The sequence below is a fragment of the Parus major genome, chromosome 4A (assembly GCF_001522545.3).
Source record: "Parus major isolate Abel chromosome 4A, Parus_major1.1, whole genome shotgun sequence".
Lineage (NCBI taxonomy): Eukaryota > Metazoa > Chordata > Aves > Passeriformes > Paridae > Parus > Parus major.
The window spans coordinates 11,518,720-11,535,064 of record NC_031772.1 but is presented as its reverse complement, the minus strand read 5'-3'; the positions used below and the strand labels follow the sequence as shown (position 1 = coordinate 11,535,064).

Genomic DNA, 16,345 nt, shown 5'->3' with positions numbered 1-16,345 from the left:
TGGGGTCCCCAGCATGACATGGACACGTTGGAGTGACTCCAGAGGAGGCCATGGAGGTCGTTTGGAGGCTGGAGCACCTCTGCTGCGGGGAAAGGCTGAGATGGGGCTGCTCAGCCTGAAAAGGAGGCTCTAGGGAGATATAGCCTTTCAGTTCTTAAAGGGGACTCATGAAGGAGGGAGAGCAACATTTTACATGGGCAGACAGGACAAGGGGGAACGGTTTAAAATTGAGATTTGGATTAATTATTTGTAAGAAATTCTTTAATGTGAGGGTGGTGAGGCACGGGCACACGTTTCCCAGAGAAGTTGTGGCTGCCCTTGGATCCCGGTAAATGTTAAAGGCTAAGTTGGATGGAGCTTGGAGCAACTTGGTATAGTGTTAAGTGTCACTGCCCATGGCAGGAGGGCGGACCCCAAACCAGTCTGTGGTATTATGCAGCGGCCCTGGCCGCGCTCTCTCTTGAGAACTGCGGTGTCACTCGGGAAGAGGGGAGCAGCAGAGCCGCCGATCCCCGCGTCGGGCCCGGACCGAGCGGGACGCGCTACCCGGGCCTGCACCATCCGCCGCGGGCGGCGCGAGAAGCGCGAGTGCGGCCCAGGCCCGCGGAGGTATCGCGAGAGTCGCCCGGCGAGGACCGGGAGGAGGGGCGGGACCGCGCGGCGCGAGGGGGCCGCCCCCGCTCCCCCGTGCCTCCGGCACCCACCGAGCTCAACATGGACCCGGCCTCCGGCCCTAGCGAGGAGCCCCGAGCCTCCACATCCTCCGCCACGGCCGCCGCGCAGGATCCCGGTGCTGAGGAGGTACCGCTCCGCTCCGGGGGGCCCCTGCGGGTGGTGGAGCCTGGCCTGGTCGCCCCCTTCTGCAGCCGCTGCTCGGCCTGCGTCGCCCGGCCCGAAGGCCTCCCAGGTCCCTCCGCCGCGGCCCGCGAGGGCCCTACGGGCCAGCCCCACCCGAACACACCCCTGTTCCCGTGCCTGCCCTTCGGCATCGCTCTGGCAGTGGCTATCGTCCGCGCGGCCCTGCGATGTCCCCGGCTCGGCCCCGGGCACGGGGCTGGGACCGTTGAGCCCGTGCAGACCCCCTGTCAGCCTCGCCGCCTGGGTGCTCTTGCAGGGCCCGTCTTCCTTAGCCCCCCGCCCTTGTTGTTTCTTTTTCCATGCCCTGGCCACTGCTGTCCCGGACCCGGGAGCTCCGAGGGCTTGGGGTGGGAGTGTCGCGGGGACGGCCCGGGGAGTTCGCGGCTGACTGAGGTCAGGGTCTCCCTCTGCCGCCTGCCCGGCTCGAATTGTACCCTGATGCAGAATATACCCCTCGAGAGAACACGTATGGCTGCCAGCCGCCTCTCTTTAGTTTTTTGGAAGAAAGACACAAGATTTGTAGAAAGTGACGTATTTAGGTATCCTTGGAAACAGAACAAGATTTAACCCGAAGAATGAATCTTAGGGAAAACTTAGCAGGAATGAGGACCGTTTTTAATATGTGATACTGGAGAAAATTGTGCAACTACTGATAACAATACATTACGATTTTTTATCTCAGTTACTGATAGTCCATTTTACCTGTAAGGAATGTTTGAAGCTTTATTTTATTCTGTATGCAAACAGTTATGGGACACAGTTCAGTGTAATCCTGAACTTTACTTGGTTGCTTAAGGTAAAATGTTTAAGGGCCATTTCTCTATTATATAGAAATATATATATATATACTTGTTCTGCAAAATTTTATGCAAGTCAACTGTACAGTACAGCGTCTGCATAACGTGGCAGTCATGCAACCTGTTGTGCTCTGCTCCCCTCTCAATGTTTTACTTTATAAATAGTCCTTGTTGTATTACCGAAACTGTATTACTGGCTATTTGGAAATGTATTTCCACCTTGTATATGTGAGTTAAAAATGGAAGGAATTCTAATTATTCTTAGTGCATCTGTGCAGAATTTTCAGTAGCACAAATTATAAGAGTAAAGTCAACTAAAGCAGCAGTAGTTCTTGTTCCCAGTTGTTTATTTAGGTGTTCATGGGGCCTCCTCACTTTGAGTCTGTTAAACTTTCTGGATAGAAATCTCTCAGCCTGAATTTAAGAACTCTGTTTAGGGTAGTTATTAGAGATTTTAAGGGGAGTATTTTGTATTCTTGGAATACTCAGGGTATTTTGAAAGTGCTGCATGGATATTGTAAGGTGTTTAAATGACAGCAGTTTTCAGGGGACTCTCTAATCTATAATGGAAGTAGTTTCTAGAGTAGAGACAAATTTCTAGAGTTTCCTGAGTTAAAAATGAAAGTAATTTTGTGGTGCTGAATTGCACTGAGACTTCTGCTGTCCTGGTTCCTGACAAGTCAGCCCTCTAAGTGATGAAGATATATTGTGTAAAGTTTCTAGGGAAAAACTCTCAGACTTTATTAAATATTTTAAGTTTCTGTGTTGTATAAAGGCACATGGTCCAGTTGTAAGGGGGAATACTCTTATTCATATCAAAATCTAGTAATTGTCAAGGCACAGATTTTTGTAGTTCAGAGCATTATGCAGAAGCAAGTTTGGATATGATGCCTGTCCCCTGCCTGTCTGGCACCACCAGCACAGTGCTGTATTTTAGTGAACCTGCAGCATATTCTCCCCATTTTGAGTTGTGAGGAAGAGAAGGGGCACAGGGATGCAGGTATCTTGTTTGTCTCTTTCAATGGCTTTTGATAATCTCCTGCTTATTATTTCTGATACTTTGAGCCATCAATATTCAACAGAAACACTGCAGTAAGTAGTGTTTGGGGGGAGACAGGGACAGTGTGCTTTTTCTTGAAGGGTAAAATGTACAGGGTGATTTTATGTACTTTGGCTGCAGTAGTATGTCAGCTCATTTACTACTTTAACTCACTCACAGTGTGTTATTTAGAAACACTTATTTCAGAATAAATTTGTATGCCACTATAAGTTTTATCCTTCTGGGATAATCTGAGTAACAACATAACTGTCATTGCAGCTATCTGCCTTGGGACTTAGATAATATTGCATTGCAATTTACTTGGAAAGCTTTGAGTTTTAAGGGATTGTCATAATACCAAGTTGTTCTGCTTGAAGAAACTTTATACTTACCTGGGGCAGACATACAGCTTTTTTCCAGTAACACATACCTATCTAAATTAATTTTTAGGGCAAGTGAGGGAGATGCCTGAAATGGCCTACTGTCAGTTTGTTTTCATTTAAGGAATAATTTAACACTTCAGTTGAAGGACTGGACCTGATAATAGCAATGTCAGTCTCTCTTTTTGGAATGTATGTTGTATAGTAATATAATGGAGGTGTGAATATACACATCTGTATGACTTGCTCTTTGGCATGTTGGAGTAACCTTGCTTTTTTATGACTGAAGAACATTTAAGTGAATAGAATATTTCTTATCCTACCTATTTGCAATATTTGGCCTTGCAAAGGTGAGCTGGAGCATTTATAAAATCATTAAGCTGTCAAGCAGCTTCATTATACACTTAGTACTGTACACTTCTGCAGAGAATTATGGCTTTGGGCAAAACTTGAAACAATAATCTCTGACTTCAGAAAATATTGCTCGCATTTGCATAATTGTATTTAAAGAAAAAGCTGGCATGTGTATTTATCAGTAATAGTTCTGAAATTTAAATTTAATGTTGCTTAACAGATTTTTAAAAATTTGGTACCATTTTGGCCTGGCTTTGCTACTGGACCCTGAATAGTTTAGAGTAATTATTATTTTAATTTAATGTATTTAATAGTAGTCTGATACTCAAAGCACTTAAAGCAGATTAATACTCTGCAGTGCTAAATTTTATGCAGACATGCACTCTGGCAGCTCCTTTCAGTTTATTCAGAGCTTTTCAAAAACATTTGTGTAATTTAATGCATCTCAAAATAGGTTTATTTTTATTGTCATATTTCAAAGACCAATTAGGAAAATTTTCCTAAATTAGGGCGGAGAAAAGTCTTCCATTTCATCATTTTACCAATACAGTTGTGGAAAACCTGCTTTGAACTTTACAACTGAAGACAGGTATGAATCTCATAAACTACAAAAGTCAGCCATTTTAGTTAAAATGACTTAGATTTCTTTCATATATTGTAAATAAGGTGGTTCTTCAGTTGTCTGAGAGTGCACCATGGAGTTGTTGCTCCATTGATTGAATTGGTTGATTGTGTATCTTCCTAGGTTTATGGGTAAGTGTAGTTAAGCTGTGTTTCCAGTTGAACTTGTGGCTGTTCATCTAGGAATGGAAGCAGACAAAACCTAACCAAAATGCAAATGCCAGGAACTTACAGTTAAGAATCTGACATTTAGAAACCAAAAATTTTAAATTTTTAAAAATGTATTTTCAAGATATTAAACTTAATTATGCATTTACAGCAAGATCTTTGTGAAAGATTAAACTTTGTGTTTTTTCAGTAATTTCTTTCAATTTGGATCCTACTTGTAGAGATAAATATGAGGACCTTTATTTTCATTGTGGATGTGAGGTTTTGCTTTGGGTGGAATTATATGATTAGTGCACTCATTTAATTTTGAAATAATTATTTTTTAAAAGTAGCATACTTGTCTTGCAGTTATTTGTTTTTTTCAATTTGATACTTTTTTGCTAAAAGAGTAAATAAAATGGTATTTATAAAATGTTTAACTTTTGAATTACAGAAAAATGATCCCCCGTTTCACCTTAAACTTCCTCCAAAGGCTGCTAGACCTGAAAAAGAAGTTGACCCAGAATATGAAGAGAAGATGGTAAGTACTTTCATGACAAAACGTACTGCAGCTCCTTATGGCACTTGGTTGTTGGAACAGGATCAGCACAGTTATGAGTTCTTGCAGACTGGATGTGTCAGAAAAGAAAAATGGATCAAGATTCATTTAGATGTCTAGATGTTGTGTCTCTCACAGTGACTAACAGGTCAGGTAGTGGTAGTTCTGTTAAATACTCTCCCATTCTTCTAAGTATTTTTGCATGATTTTTGGAGTTGTAGCCTGTGATTTTTATACTCAGTAGTTGTCAGTGGATTTTTTGTTTTGTGGTTTCTTCTTTAGTTATCCACACCGATCTGTGGTAAGGAGTTACTATTCAATGGCATTTTATATTTAGAGCTCTCCCCATTTTGCTTTGAATCTGTCTCTGCCAGTTTTATTTGACTCCTTGGGTCATTTCAGAGGCATCCTTAAGCTACTTCTTACTGAACTGAAATACCGAAGCTGCCAATTTCTCTCATATAAAAACATTAAGGTTTTAAATATTGAAATGCCTGATAATGTGTGTGCCGTAACAATGCAAAAGAGGATCTCTTCATGACACCAGTGTTGAGATCTTGTAGTGCTGGAGAGATGGAACAGGGTAACTTCTGTGTTACAAAGAGGTAAAAACCTGGAGGACATTATAAGACTTCTTGAATGACATTTGTGGAAAGTTCTTGGCTTAAGGTGGTACCTCTATCTTGTATTGTTTTTAAAAGATTTAATGTTAAATGGATGCCTAGTAATTACAGTGGACTCTGAAAGGTCTGGATATCACAGAAGTCAGGGAAGAGTATAACTGTTAGACATAGGAAAATTTATACCTACATGTATGAATACCTAATTTCTAGCCAAAGGGAAGAGACACAGTGAATCTGTGTTGAGTAAACAGCTAGACTTGTTTCACAGTAATACCTGGTGACTTTCCAGCTTTCCTAAATTACAGTGTTAGTTCACTTGTCCTAAGAGGCAAAGGGATTAGATATCAAAAAGCTACCTCTTATCAGTTGTGCAGTTGTGAGCTAGACCTTTACTGTTTTAGCAAAACATACTGCTTATACTAGGCCGATAATATTGCAGGCAGAAAATTATATTGTGTCATTCAATATAGGTCCTTACCAAATAATATTTTTCCAAAACAATCGTATATTATTTGTTAACTATGAATTGTCTAAATGGATCTGTGTTTATACTGATGATCATAAACACTGTGTTTCTACTTCCCCCTTCTAGAACTTATTTTCATAAACGTTTCACATGATATTTACATTTTATTCGGTTGTCAAGTTATTTACAGAAATTTTCCAATAATAATGCAAGGGAGGAAAAAGCAGTTAATTTTTTTTCCCAAGAGATCGTAGCAAAGATGTTCCTTTGCTGCCAAGTCGTGCGCTGTTAAAGAAACGCAGTGCCCTCATATGGCGAGATCTTGCATTGCACTTCAGGATCATTCTTGCTGCCCTTTGGTTGGCGATTCTGCTGTTGTGGGAGATGTGCTTGTTTTAAGTGACCCGCAGAACGGCTTTCTGTGGATCGAGTATTTTTTGGAAAGATTACAATGCAGAAGTACAGTTTCACTGTCACACTATATTAGGAACGGCGGAAGCATAACACAGACTCTTAGCTTGGTTGCAAAAGAGAGCAAGTTTTATTCTTCCAGATCTTCTTTTATAGACAATTCTGAGAAGGTCTGAAAGGTAAAAATCTCATTGGTCATTAAATCAACACATGACCATCATTGAACAATTGGGAACACTACCCCTTGACTGTTTCTTGCAAGTAAACATCAAGGATCTAGACAACGCCTGCAGAGGCTGTTTTACTTCTTTAAGGACTGTTTGGATTCCTCCTTATGATTTCTCATGCCAGAGTGAGAACTAGTTTCACATAGGCTCAAGCTAATGCCTGAAGCCTAAAAATCTCTTATTTGACCATTGTCAGTTCCCACATTTCACTTCTGTTGTCTACATCCTGATACGAGATCAAAATGGAAATTGCCTTAAGTGCTACAGTGTTACATGATACTTAGATTTCTCATAGAGAAACTGATAACAATTACATTCTCTCAGATAGAATTTACATTTTATCATATTTTTCTTAAAAATGATCTAACACGTTATCTTCTAAATATAAGGAAGGCCACATTTTGCTGCGTGACATAGTGAAGTGCACATGTCCCATTGAAATGGGAAAACTGAAATGCTTGAAATTTGAAATCTGACAGCAAAATTCACAAACTTGGGTGAAAGCAATTCATCCATTACTTCAGAAATAGTTCTAAAAACAGAGCTACTACACTGTTGTCTTTGATCAAATCCTAATAGCCTTCAAGCTGATGAAAGTTCTGCCACTGATGAGCAAGGTTAGGATTTCATCCCTTACTGTAAGTCATTACTTTAGATTTGTCTTCTATCTTTTGTAGACAAAGACTAAATTGTCCCTTCACCACTGCTGGTGTGCAGTGAAGCAGTTCCAGCTGTTTCACAATGCTTGTGGCCCTCAGAGTTGTTTAACAGATGGTCTTGTCAGTCTTTCATCATATAAGTTGTTCTTATGAGTGTCTAAATTCTTAACAAAATTTCTTAACAAAAAAATGTTTTTATGAAGAAAAGTTATCTATTTTTCTTTATTTTTTTTATTCTCCACTTTGGAAACTAGAAAGCAGATCGAGCAAAAAGGTTTGAATTCCTCCTGAAGCAGACAGAGCTTTTTGCACATTTTATTCAACCTGCAGCACAAAAATCACCAACGTCTCCACTGAAAGTCAAGCTGGGACGGCCACGGATGAAGAAAGATGAAAAACAGAGTTTGATTTCAGCTGGGGAGTATGTTTTATTTCTGACTTCTCACGTGTTCAAGGAACTTAGATTTTTTAACATAATCTAGAGATTGTGCATGGCAGTTTTACTTTTGGTAAATCCAGACAATTTCCTGTTAGTGGTGTATCAATTTCTTTAAAAGCTGGTTGGTTTGAAAGCATCATCTGCTCCATCAACATAAGTGTGACTTTGGATCAGAAATGCACTTTTAAAGAAAGTTGCCTGATTTTTGCCATGTGAAAATGCTTTGGTCTCTATTGTGGGGTGACTTTGGAGCACGCAAATTGAATTTCTTTTGCACGATGCTGGAGGGGCACTCCAGAAGTCCACCTGATGTGACTCAGCTGGTAGTGGACCAGGGTGGGGCTAGACCAGGTTATGAAAAGGCAGTGTTGATGTAGTGGGGATGTTGAATCCTCAGCACCAACTGTCTCTCTCCACTAGTCTGTGTTAGTATTACAGCAGAGACTGCCTGTAGTGCCTCTGAGAGGTCCTGAAATAACAAACAACAGTTTTCTTTGAATGTTGGAAAAATGAGATTCTATTTTAGAAATTTTAACTTTTTAAAAATTTGAATGTGTGATTTTTCTGAACTTTGTAATTATCAAATAATTGAGTCTATGGCTAGCACTGATGTGTCTTGTATTTCTGTGTTGCTCATTAAAAAGTGCCTCGGAGAACTCATGATATTGTCAGATTATAGTTGTGGCTCTGAAAGAGAGGGCTTCATATCAGCCTTTCTAATTAAAGCTGGAATAACATATTAACAGGATGAGAGTTTGGTCAGGACACCAGAACTGGGTGTCAGAACACACTCTGGGTCAGTGATTGCTTCTGTTGTAATTTGTCTTTAGAGTTTGTAGCAGTGTTTTGAAGTGATTTTGTTCACACATCAGTGTTGGATTCTTTCTTTAGGTACCGCCACAGGCGCACGGAGCAGGAGGAAGATGAAGAGCTCTTGTCTGAGAGTCGGAAAACGTCCAACGTGTGTATTCGGTTTGAGGAGTCTCCTTCATGTAAGTATGGCGTCAGGAGTTCTGTAATTGATTTGATGTAATTAAGATCTGAGCAGATTTCAATTAAAATTTTCTACTTATAATTAGTATTTTTCTACTTAGAGGAATCTTACATTTACAGATGTGAAAGGAGGAACACTAAGAGATTATCAGGTTAGAGGTTTGAACTGGATGATCTCACTGTATGAAAACGGAGTTAATGGTATTCTGGCAGATGAAATGGTAAGCAGTAATATTTTGGATTTTTTGTGGTAATTATTGAGCAAAATACAACATTGAAATGCTTTTAGTATTTAGGTGCCATAGTATACTTCATTCTACCGCAGTCTGATTTTTCAAATCTGAAGTTGTAATGAAAGAAGTTCTATTGCAAAGATTTCTTGTGTAGTTTGCTTTAAGCAAATGGCAAAATTATAAAAGAAAATGGTTTGAAAGTATTTCTTTATGGTATTTCAATTCAGTAAGTTTCTTTCTCTCCCATCTTTGTCAATGCAGGGGCTTGGTAAGACTCTGCAAACAATAGCTTTATTAGGCTATCTGAAGCATTACCGAAACATTCCTGGGCCACATATGGTCCTGGTTCCAAAATCAACTTTGCATAACTGGATGAATGAATTCAAGCGCTGGGTTCCGTCCTTACGTGCTGTTTGCCTTATTGGAGATAAAGATGCCAGAGTAAGTGTTTTACATTTCAGAAATGTATGCATTATTTGGCAAAAAAATATCAGTTGGGTACCTGAAATTCTCCCTAAGCTATTTCCTTAATTAGAGTACACTTTAGTTATCTTTAACTACATTAATATTGAAAATGCAAAATGTTATGCTTATGACTATGAGGAAAAACTGAAAATCAGTAGATGTAATAATAGACTGGGATCGTAGTGAAGCTTTTTGAGTTGTCTGTTTTTCTGTTGTCTTTCTCTTTGATTTTTGCACCTATTTTTTATCTCTCTTCCATATTTGTAATGTGGCAGTGCATACTCATTTTTCTTTATTGGACTCACTTTGTTACCTTTTTCTTCTCCTTTTTTCAGGTGACTTTTCCCACTCTTGTATTTTTAAGCCTGCCTGGCCTTGTAACTATGATTCTGTTGCGGAGCTTTTCATCTTTCATTGTGGAGGCCTTAAAATAGATATAGAATTTTTTTCTACCTGAAGGGGATGAACAAGCTGGATGTTTCTGTGAATTCTGTGTCTGCTCATATGGATTGTATGGCTGACTGCTATTGCTTGAGGCTAGAAAGGTTCTAGAAAGGGAATAGGAGCTGGCAGTGTGGCCAGGAAGGCTAGTGGCATCCTGGCTTGTACCTGCCATGGTGTGGCTAGCAGGACCAGGACAGTGACTGTCCCCCTGTACTGGGCACTGGTGACATTGAGTGCAGGAGTGTGTTCAGAGAAGGGAACACAGCTTAGGAAGAGTGGCTGAGGGAAGTTGTTTTTGTAAGCGACAGGACAAGAGGAAATGGCCTCAGGTGCGCCACAGGAGACCTGTCTGTGTGGCTTTCACATGGGATGATGTTTCATGTGAAAGGATTTATATGCCTTAATGTGTGCCTTGCAAAACAGATGGGACAGAAGAGGAAGGTATTTGGGGAAGAGAGAAGATAGTTGGGAGTGGGATGTGTTAAGTGGTTTTCATACACTTTTCTGGATTGTGTCTTTGGGCAAGTTAATTTTGAAGGTTTTTTTTCCCCCTTTTGGTTGTATGTACTCTGCTTGAATTACAGAGAAATGATGTAGAAGAGCAAATAGGTAATTCTGAGTAGCAACTAATTTGTGTTTTGCTTAACTCCAGCTTTTTCTGTGCTTAAAGTACAAAGGATTGAAAGTTTTTATTACAGTAACTTTCAGTTACTGAGCTGTTTCAGAGTCTTGTGTGTGCTAATTTAGTGCATCAGTGATGGTGGTGGAGACAGCTTCCCCATATGCCATAAAAATTGTTCATATTTATGAATGTTTATTAATCCAGTTCTTCTGCTTCAGGCTGCATTTATCCGTGATGTTATGATGCCTGGTGAATGGGATGTTTGTGTTACATCATATGAAATGATAATTAAAGAGAAATCAGTTTTCAAGAAATTTAACTGGAGGTACCTGGTAATTGATGAAGCCCACAGAATAAAGAATGAGAAGTCTAAGGTAAATTTGAAATTGTTTGATACTTTGAAGTAAGTTTGATACAAAAAGATTGCGTCTGCTCTGAGCAGATTTTAAGTGTTAGGTGTGGTGTTTTTTTAAAATAGAAACAATGAGCTACTGGGTGGTAAATGCAAATTTTATAGTATCTCACTATCTATAAGTTTAATTTACATTGTTTTAGGTTTCAAAAACTGATTCACTGTGCTTTAGTGTAGATGGTGTTAATAACTGTGTTGTGTTTCCAGCTGTCAGAGATTGTACGTGAATTCAAGACAACAAATCGATTGCTGCTTACAGGAACTCCTTTACAGAATAACCTCCATGAGTTGTGGGCATTACTCAATTTCCTTTTACCTGATGTCTTCAATTCTGCAGATGTAAGTTGATGTTTGGAAGTATAGTATTGTTATATTGATTCCCAGGCTGCTGTCAGTAGAAGAGAAGAATGACCAGCCTAGTAGGAGATGGACGTTGTGCACAACCCAGGTTCAGGGAAAGCTCTGTGGCTTACTGTAGACTACTTCTTTTACTCTACCTAGTTAAAACAGTGCATTCTGCTGGTGTGGATGAGGCCTCAGACCATTAATAGCAAACGTTATACTTTAAATAGTTCAAGAATTATGCAAAATTTGTAATGAAGTATCAAGAATATGAAGCATCCAAATAGGCATAAGCCATTTTCTAAAAATTCAAAACTTGAGTAATCTTTCTTCACTTTTATTGTTAATGTAATGTTAATCTTTGTGCTTGTATTACTTGCTTATACTATTTTTGCTCTACTGTCAATTTAATTTTCTTAAGGATTCAGGTTGATTTTTTTTAACTTTTTGTCCCATCATCACTGTCTCTGTTTTGAAGACAGGTGTCTGGTAGGGAGGGCAGGAGCCTCCCTTGGAATGAAAATGTAGATCCCCTCCCTCTGAATTACTATAATTTTGAAATTAAGGGGTTCTCAGGCAGAAATCTGGGGATAGGAATAACAGTTCTTTACTAGTATATATAACAAGGCAAACAAACAAAAATAACTACAGCATTAGCAACAAAACAGAACCAGGGACCCCGTGACAGCCTTCTCGGCTGAGACAGGAAGGGATGGAGGAGAGGCTTTGCTTCACAAACCCCCTCGGGCAGTCAGTCCTGGTGCTCCTGCAGGGCTCTGAGGAACAGTCCTGGGCCAGTGGCTGAGGTGGATCAGCAGCTCTGTGGCAGTGCCTGGCACTGCCACACGTCCTGGCAGGGCAGGGGGTGCGAGGCCCACAAAGAAGAAGGAGAAGCAGCTCTGTCTGGGTGATGGCGAATTCCCTTCTCCAAACGGCAACAGTTCTGAGAGAGAGCGTCCTGTTCTCCAGCCTAAGAAGCCAGCCAGCCCCCATCTGCCCCTGCCCTCCCCTGCCCTCTTCCCCACTGGGCCTAGCCAAACTCTGTGTTTCTCAAGTACCCAACAGGTATGAGCCATCAGATTTTCCTGCAACCAATGGGCAAAAAATTCCATAGGTGAGAAGGAACAAAAGGAAGGACACCCAACCCTGAACAGTCGCATAAGCACTGATGGGAAGCTCTTGGACACTGCAGTGAGAGCATGGAAAGTTGATGTATGTTAAGCAGAGTATAATAGTATTTTGTCTACAGAGTGATGCACTTGACTCGAATGTTACAACATACCAGGGAGATGGCACAGACTTGCAGACTGATTGTTCTTTCACAGAAGTAATTTGTCTCAAGCTTTACACCACTCTCAGCTGGAATGAAACAGAGTCAATATGTGTCTGTTAAAAGTACAGATGATAAAACTGTTCAAACCAATTGTGCTGTTTCTCACCACAGGATTTTGACTCATGGTTTGACACCAAAAATTGTCTTGGTGATCAGAAACTTGTAGAGAGACTTCATGCTGTAAGTAATTAAAGTTGTTATCACATGTCATCATTAGCATGCACACTCTGAAAAAGAAAACCAGATTATTTTCCCCTTCATCTCAAAGTTGAAAAGATGAACATGGAGGTGTTTAGCTACAGGAGTGCCTAGCAGAATGTCCATGAATTAAGCATTGGAGCTTCCTATCATAAGTACTACTTTTTGTGTGTTACTGTTTGAAGCAGGCAAATCTGAATAAAAAATATGAAAATAAATAATTTTGTGATCTTTTTGAAACCATTTATTATTGTGAATAGTATAGTGATACATGTCATGCTAGTCTGAATAAAGGCATGCCTCTACCTTTGTTTTATTGTGCACGAAAGAAGACATTTTTTTGCAGTAGCATACATACATACCTACAATGTGCATTGTTATACTTGAAATGTTGGTGTGTTTTGTCCCTGCTAGTGGAAATGAAACAGGGTTTATGTTAAAGAGGATTAAGTTTTATGAACTTATGGGTTTGGCCCCTGCTTAAGATAACAACTGGGATAATTATGGCAACCCTTACATAGGGAGACACGTATTTATATGTGAGTTTAGTCATTGCTGGACAACTTAATTTAGCAGAATTTTTCTCATGGGGTCACCATGACAGCATTAGATACTGATTAGTTCTGAATAAATATCAGATAATTGAATCTGTTAATTTTGTATTTGTGGCAGTCAATTTTTTACATTTATCTATGTAAAACATCCGAATTTGTGTAGGTGTTGAAGCCATTTCTCTTACGTCGTATAAAAGGTGAAGTAGAAAAGAGTTTGCCTCCAAAGAAGGAAGTAAAAATTTATCTTGGGCTCAGCAAAATGCAGAGAGAATGGTGAGTTATTTACATCAAGGTAAGATTCTTTTCTGTTAAACACTATAGTTCTTCACATTGGTACTTTTTTCCTTACAGTTATATGTTGAGACAGTCAGATAGAAAAACTTAGTTACAGCTGTCCTAGGCCTTTTGTAAGAAATGCACAGGTTTCGGGAAGGGTAATGAAAAGAGCTGAGAGGAAGAAAGCAGACACTTTCTCCTCCCTTTAGCTTATTTGAAAGAACAAATGCCTTGTAAGCTTCCTCCTTTGATCCAAGTATGTATGCATGAAAAAAGCTTACCTGAAATTAAATTAAAACCTTGAGCAGCTACATACCCAGAAGAGATGTGAGACAAAGAGACAGGTCAGTGTAGCAGTACCTGTCAAATAAGTGATATTTTTAATCCACTTTGTACTGCTAAAATGAAAGTGTAAAATAATCCAGTGTATGACAGATCATTGTCGCTTGCAGAGAGATTCCCTTTTGTATTTAGGTATAAATTTAGAAGTCCTTACTATCAGTCAGATGTTTTTGCCAAGTTTCATAATATAGCTCATTGTTATATAAACAAAGCCACCTTTCACATCCAGAAATAAGAATTGCTGTATTGCAGGGTTTCATTCATTCATTCAAATAAAAACTGTAAAGTAGTTCAAAACTGCCCTTAAAACCTCAGGTATACCAGGATCCTGATGAAAGATATTGATATCCTGAATTCAGCTGGCAAAATGGATAAGATGCGTCTGCTGAATATTCTGATGCAGCTGCGGAAGTGCTGTAACCATCCTTACCTGTTTGATGGTGCTGAGCCAGGCCCGCCTTACACCACTGACACTCATCTCATCACCAATAGTGGTAAAATGTTAGTCCTGGATAAACTGCTGGCAAAACTCAGAGAACAGGGTAAGTACTGTTTATGGACAGCAGTGATCTGAATGCTCTGTGTAAGTTCAAGTGTCTTTCAAAAACAGCACAGGTTTAGCCTTTCCTGTAGTGAATATATTCATCACTTTCTGTGAGGATTTTGTTGAAAATTAATTTTCTGTAGATATTAACATGCAAGGGAAAGAAATCTTACAGGAATGATAAGTAGAAGGAAAGGAAGAGTCAAGCCTCTCTTCTCCTTTCTGTAAGAAAATTTCTGCTGGAATTATTTCATCTATGCACATCAGTTGGCACCAAATTTCCTTACAATGGCTTGAAGTGTTCTGTTTCCTTGGTTATATATTTCTCCTATATAATTTATCAAATAATATTCTTGAGTGGTTAAGTCACTACCAGAAAAGTAACTTCAGAAAAATGACTTACTTAAGTTAGACATGGTACAGAATATTTCACACAAATTCTCAGTCATGCTCTGTAGTAGCTCTGTAATAAGGTCAATGTGAAAACATAAAATGAATGTCAAAACCTTCTGTGTTCTGTCAGGTTCCAGAGTTCTGCTGTTCAGTCAGATGACTCGGTTGCTGGATATTTTGGAAGACTATTGCATGTGGCGTGGTTATGAGTACTGCAGACTTGATGGGCAGACACCACATGAGGAAAGAGAGGTGGGAAATTTGAATGCAAACAAGAAAAGCCTTTGGTTTAGGTTAATAAGTTGTTATTTGCATATGTGTATGTAGCCACGTCATTGTTTAAAGTAAAGCAGAAATGCTACAGTTTTTAAAAAGCTGCTAAGGGTATGTTTTTCGTAACTAAAGTCCACAGTATGTTTCATTTGATCCTCAGCTAAGTGAAAAATACAGTACATTGTGGAGTCAGTACAGAATTTCCCACCTGTCCAAACATACAGTTTCTTTGATAAATTTCTTTTTTATATGGAAATTGTTTAAAAGAAATGTAATTGGAAAACCACAAACATACTGGAAACTTCTTTGAAAGATCTGATATTTAGTGACACCTTTTTTTTTTCTTTCAGGAAGCAATTGACACATTTAATGCTCCCAACAGCAGTAAATTCATTTTCATGCTGAGTACCAGAGCTGGAGGTCTTGGAATTAATTTGGCAACTGCTGATGTCGTTATTCTTTATGATTCAGATTGGAACCCTCAAGTAGATCTGCAAGCCATGGTGAGTTAACTCCCTAATACACAATTTTGTTTAAGTTGTCAATGTTCTCTTTTGTGTAACTTTTCAGAGCTTGCATTTTTGTTATTTTTCTTTAGTTTTTGTATGCACAAGACAATACCAAGAAACAAAGGAATTGAATAAAAGGGCATGAACAGAATTTGTGGAGGAAATCGTAGATTTTTTCTGTAAATACTTGTCTTAATTATTTTCATAATGAGAGATTACTTCTATCAAAATACTATATCAATATTGTTAAAAGAAGTAGAGAATTATTTGTAACTCTGTCTTTTCAGAAGAGAACAGTAAATGAATAATAGAGGATTGTATCCAAAATAATAACATAAAATTAAAAGCATGCAGCCTTTTATTTCTCTCATTTGGGAAGTAAATGTTTTTACTTTTTGTTTCTGCATAAGCATAAAGGTATTTGGTGGTGATGCTGGGGTGGGGGGGAGTTACCTTTGGGTTAAAACTTCCTAAAATCTTCTCTTTCTGACTGCTAAATGTAAAATAAAAGTCTGTAATTTGTTTCATGTGCAATAAAACTCATGTGATCTTTCTTGCATGATTAGGAGGGTGGGTATTTGTTCAGTGGTTTGTAATTTTTTATTTTCTTTTAATGCACTTCAACGCATCAACTATTTAATATGAATAGCTGATCTTTTAGATATGCATGTTGACTGCCAATAGTTGACCAACTTTCTGGAGACTGTAAGTGTAATTTGTGAATTTCAGTAGGGTTTTCCAAAATAAATGAATACTATGCAGGAGAGTAAAAGATTTAACAATTCATATTTAAAGACAGAAAATCCTGGTACCCACAGCTTGAAGGACAGCT

At 39.1% G+C, this 16,345-nt stretch overlaps 1 protein-coding gene across 5 annotated transcripts in view; it reads left to right on the top strand.

Annotated features, from left to right (window-relative positions):
• The first annotated feature begins 512 nt into the window (after positions 1–512).
• The window catches only part of SMARCA1 (SWI/SNF related, matrix associated, actin dependent regulator of chromatin, subfamily a, member 1), a 35,379-nt gene continuing 19,546 nt past the window's right edge, over positions 513–16,345 (top strand). For 4 of the 5 annotated variants that reach the window (XM_033514151.1, XM_033514148.1, XM_033514149.1 and 1 more), the window contains exons 1-13: positions 513–801; positions 4,651–4,737; positions 7,396–7,562; positions 8,472–8,572; positions 8,694–8,794; positions 9,068–9,247; positions 10,556–10,711; positions 10,957–11,088; positions 12,536–12,604; positions 13,340–13,449; positions 14,110–14,336; positions 14,862–14,983; positions 15,355–15,507. In XM_033514151.1, the coding sequence (XP_033370042.1) occupies positions 715–801; positions 4,651–4,737; positions 7,396–7,562; positions 8,472–8,572; positions 8,694–8,794; positions 9,068–9,247; positions 10,556–10,711; positions 10,957–11,088; positions 12,536–12,604; positions 13,340–13,449; positions 14,110–14,336; positions 14,862–14,983; positions 15,355–15,507 (1,692 nt within the window). In that variant the 5' untranslated portion in view covers positions 513–714. Of the gene's footprint in view, positions 802–3,937; positions 4,018–4,650; positions 4,738–7,395; positions 7,563–8,471; positions 8,573–8,693; positions 8,795–9,067; positions 9,248–10,555; positions 10,712–10,956; positions 11,089–12,535; positions 12,605–13,339; positions 13,450–14,109; positions 14,337–14,861; positions 14,984–15,354; positions 15,508–16,345 lie in introns of all 5 variants that reach the window. The other variant, XM_033514150.1, reaches the window with a different exon arrangement.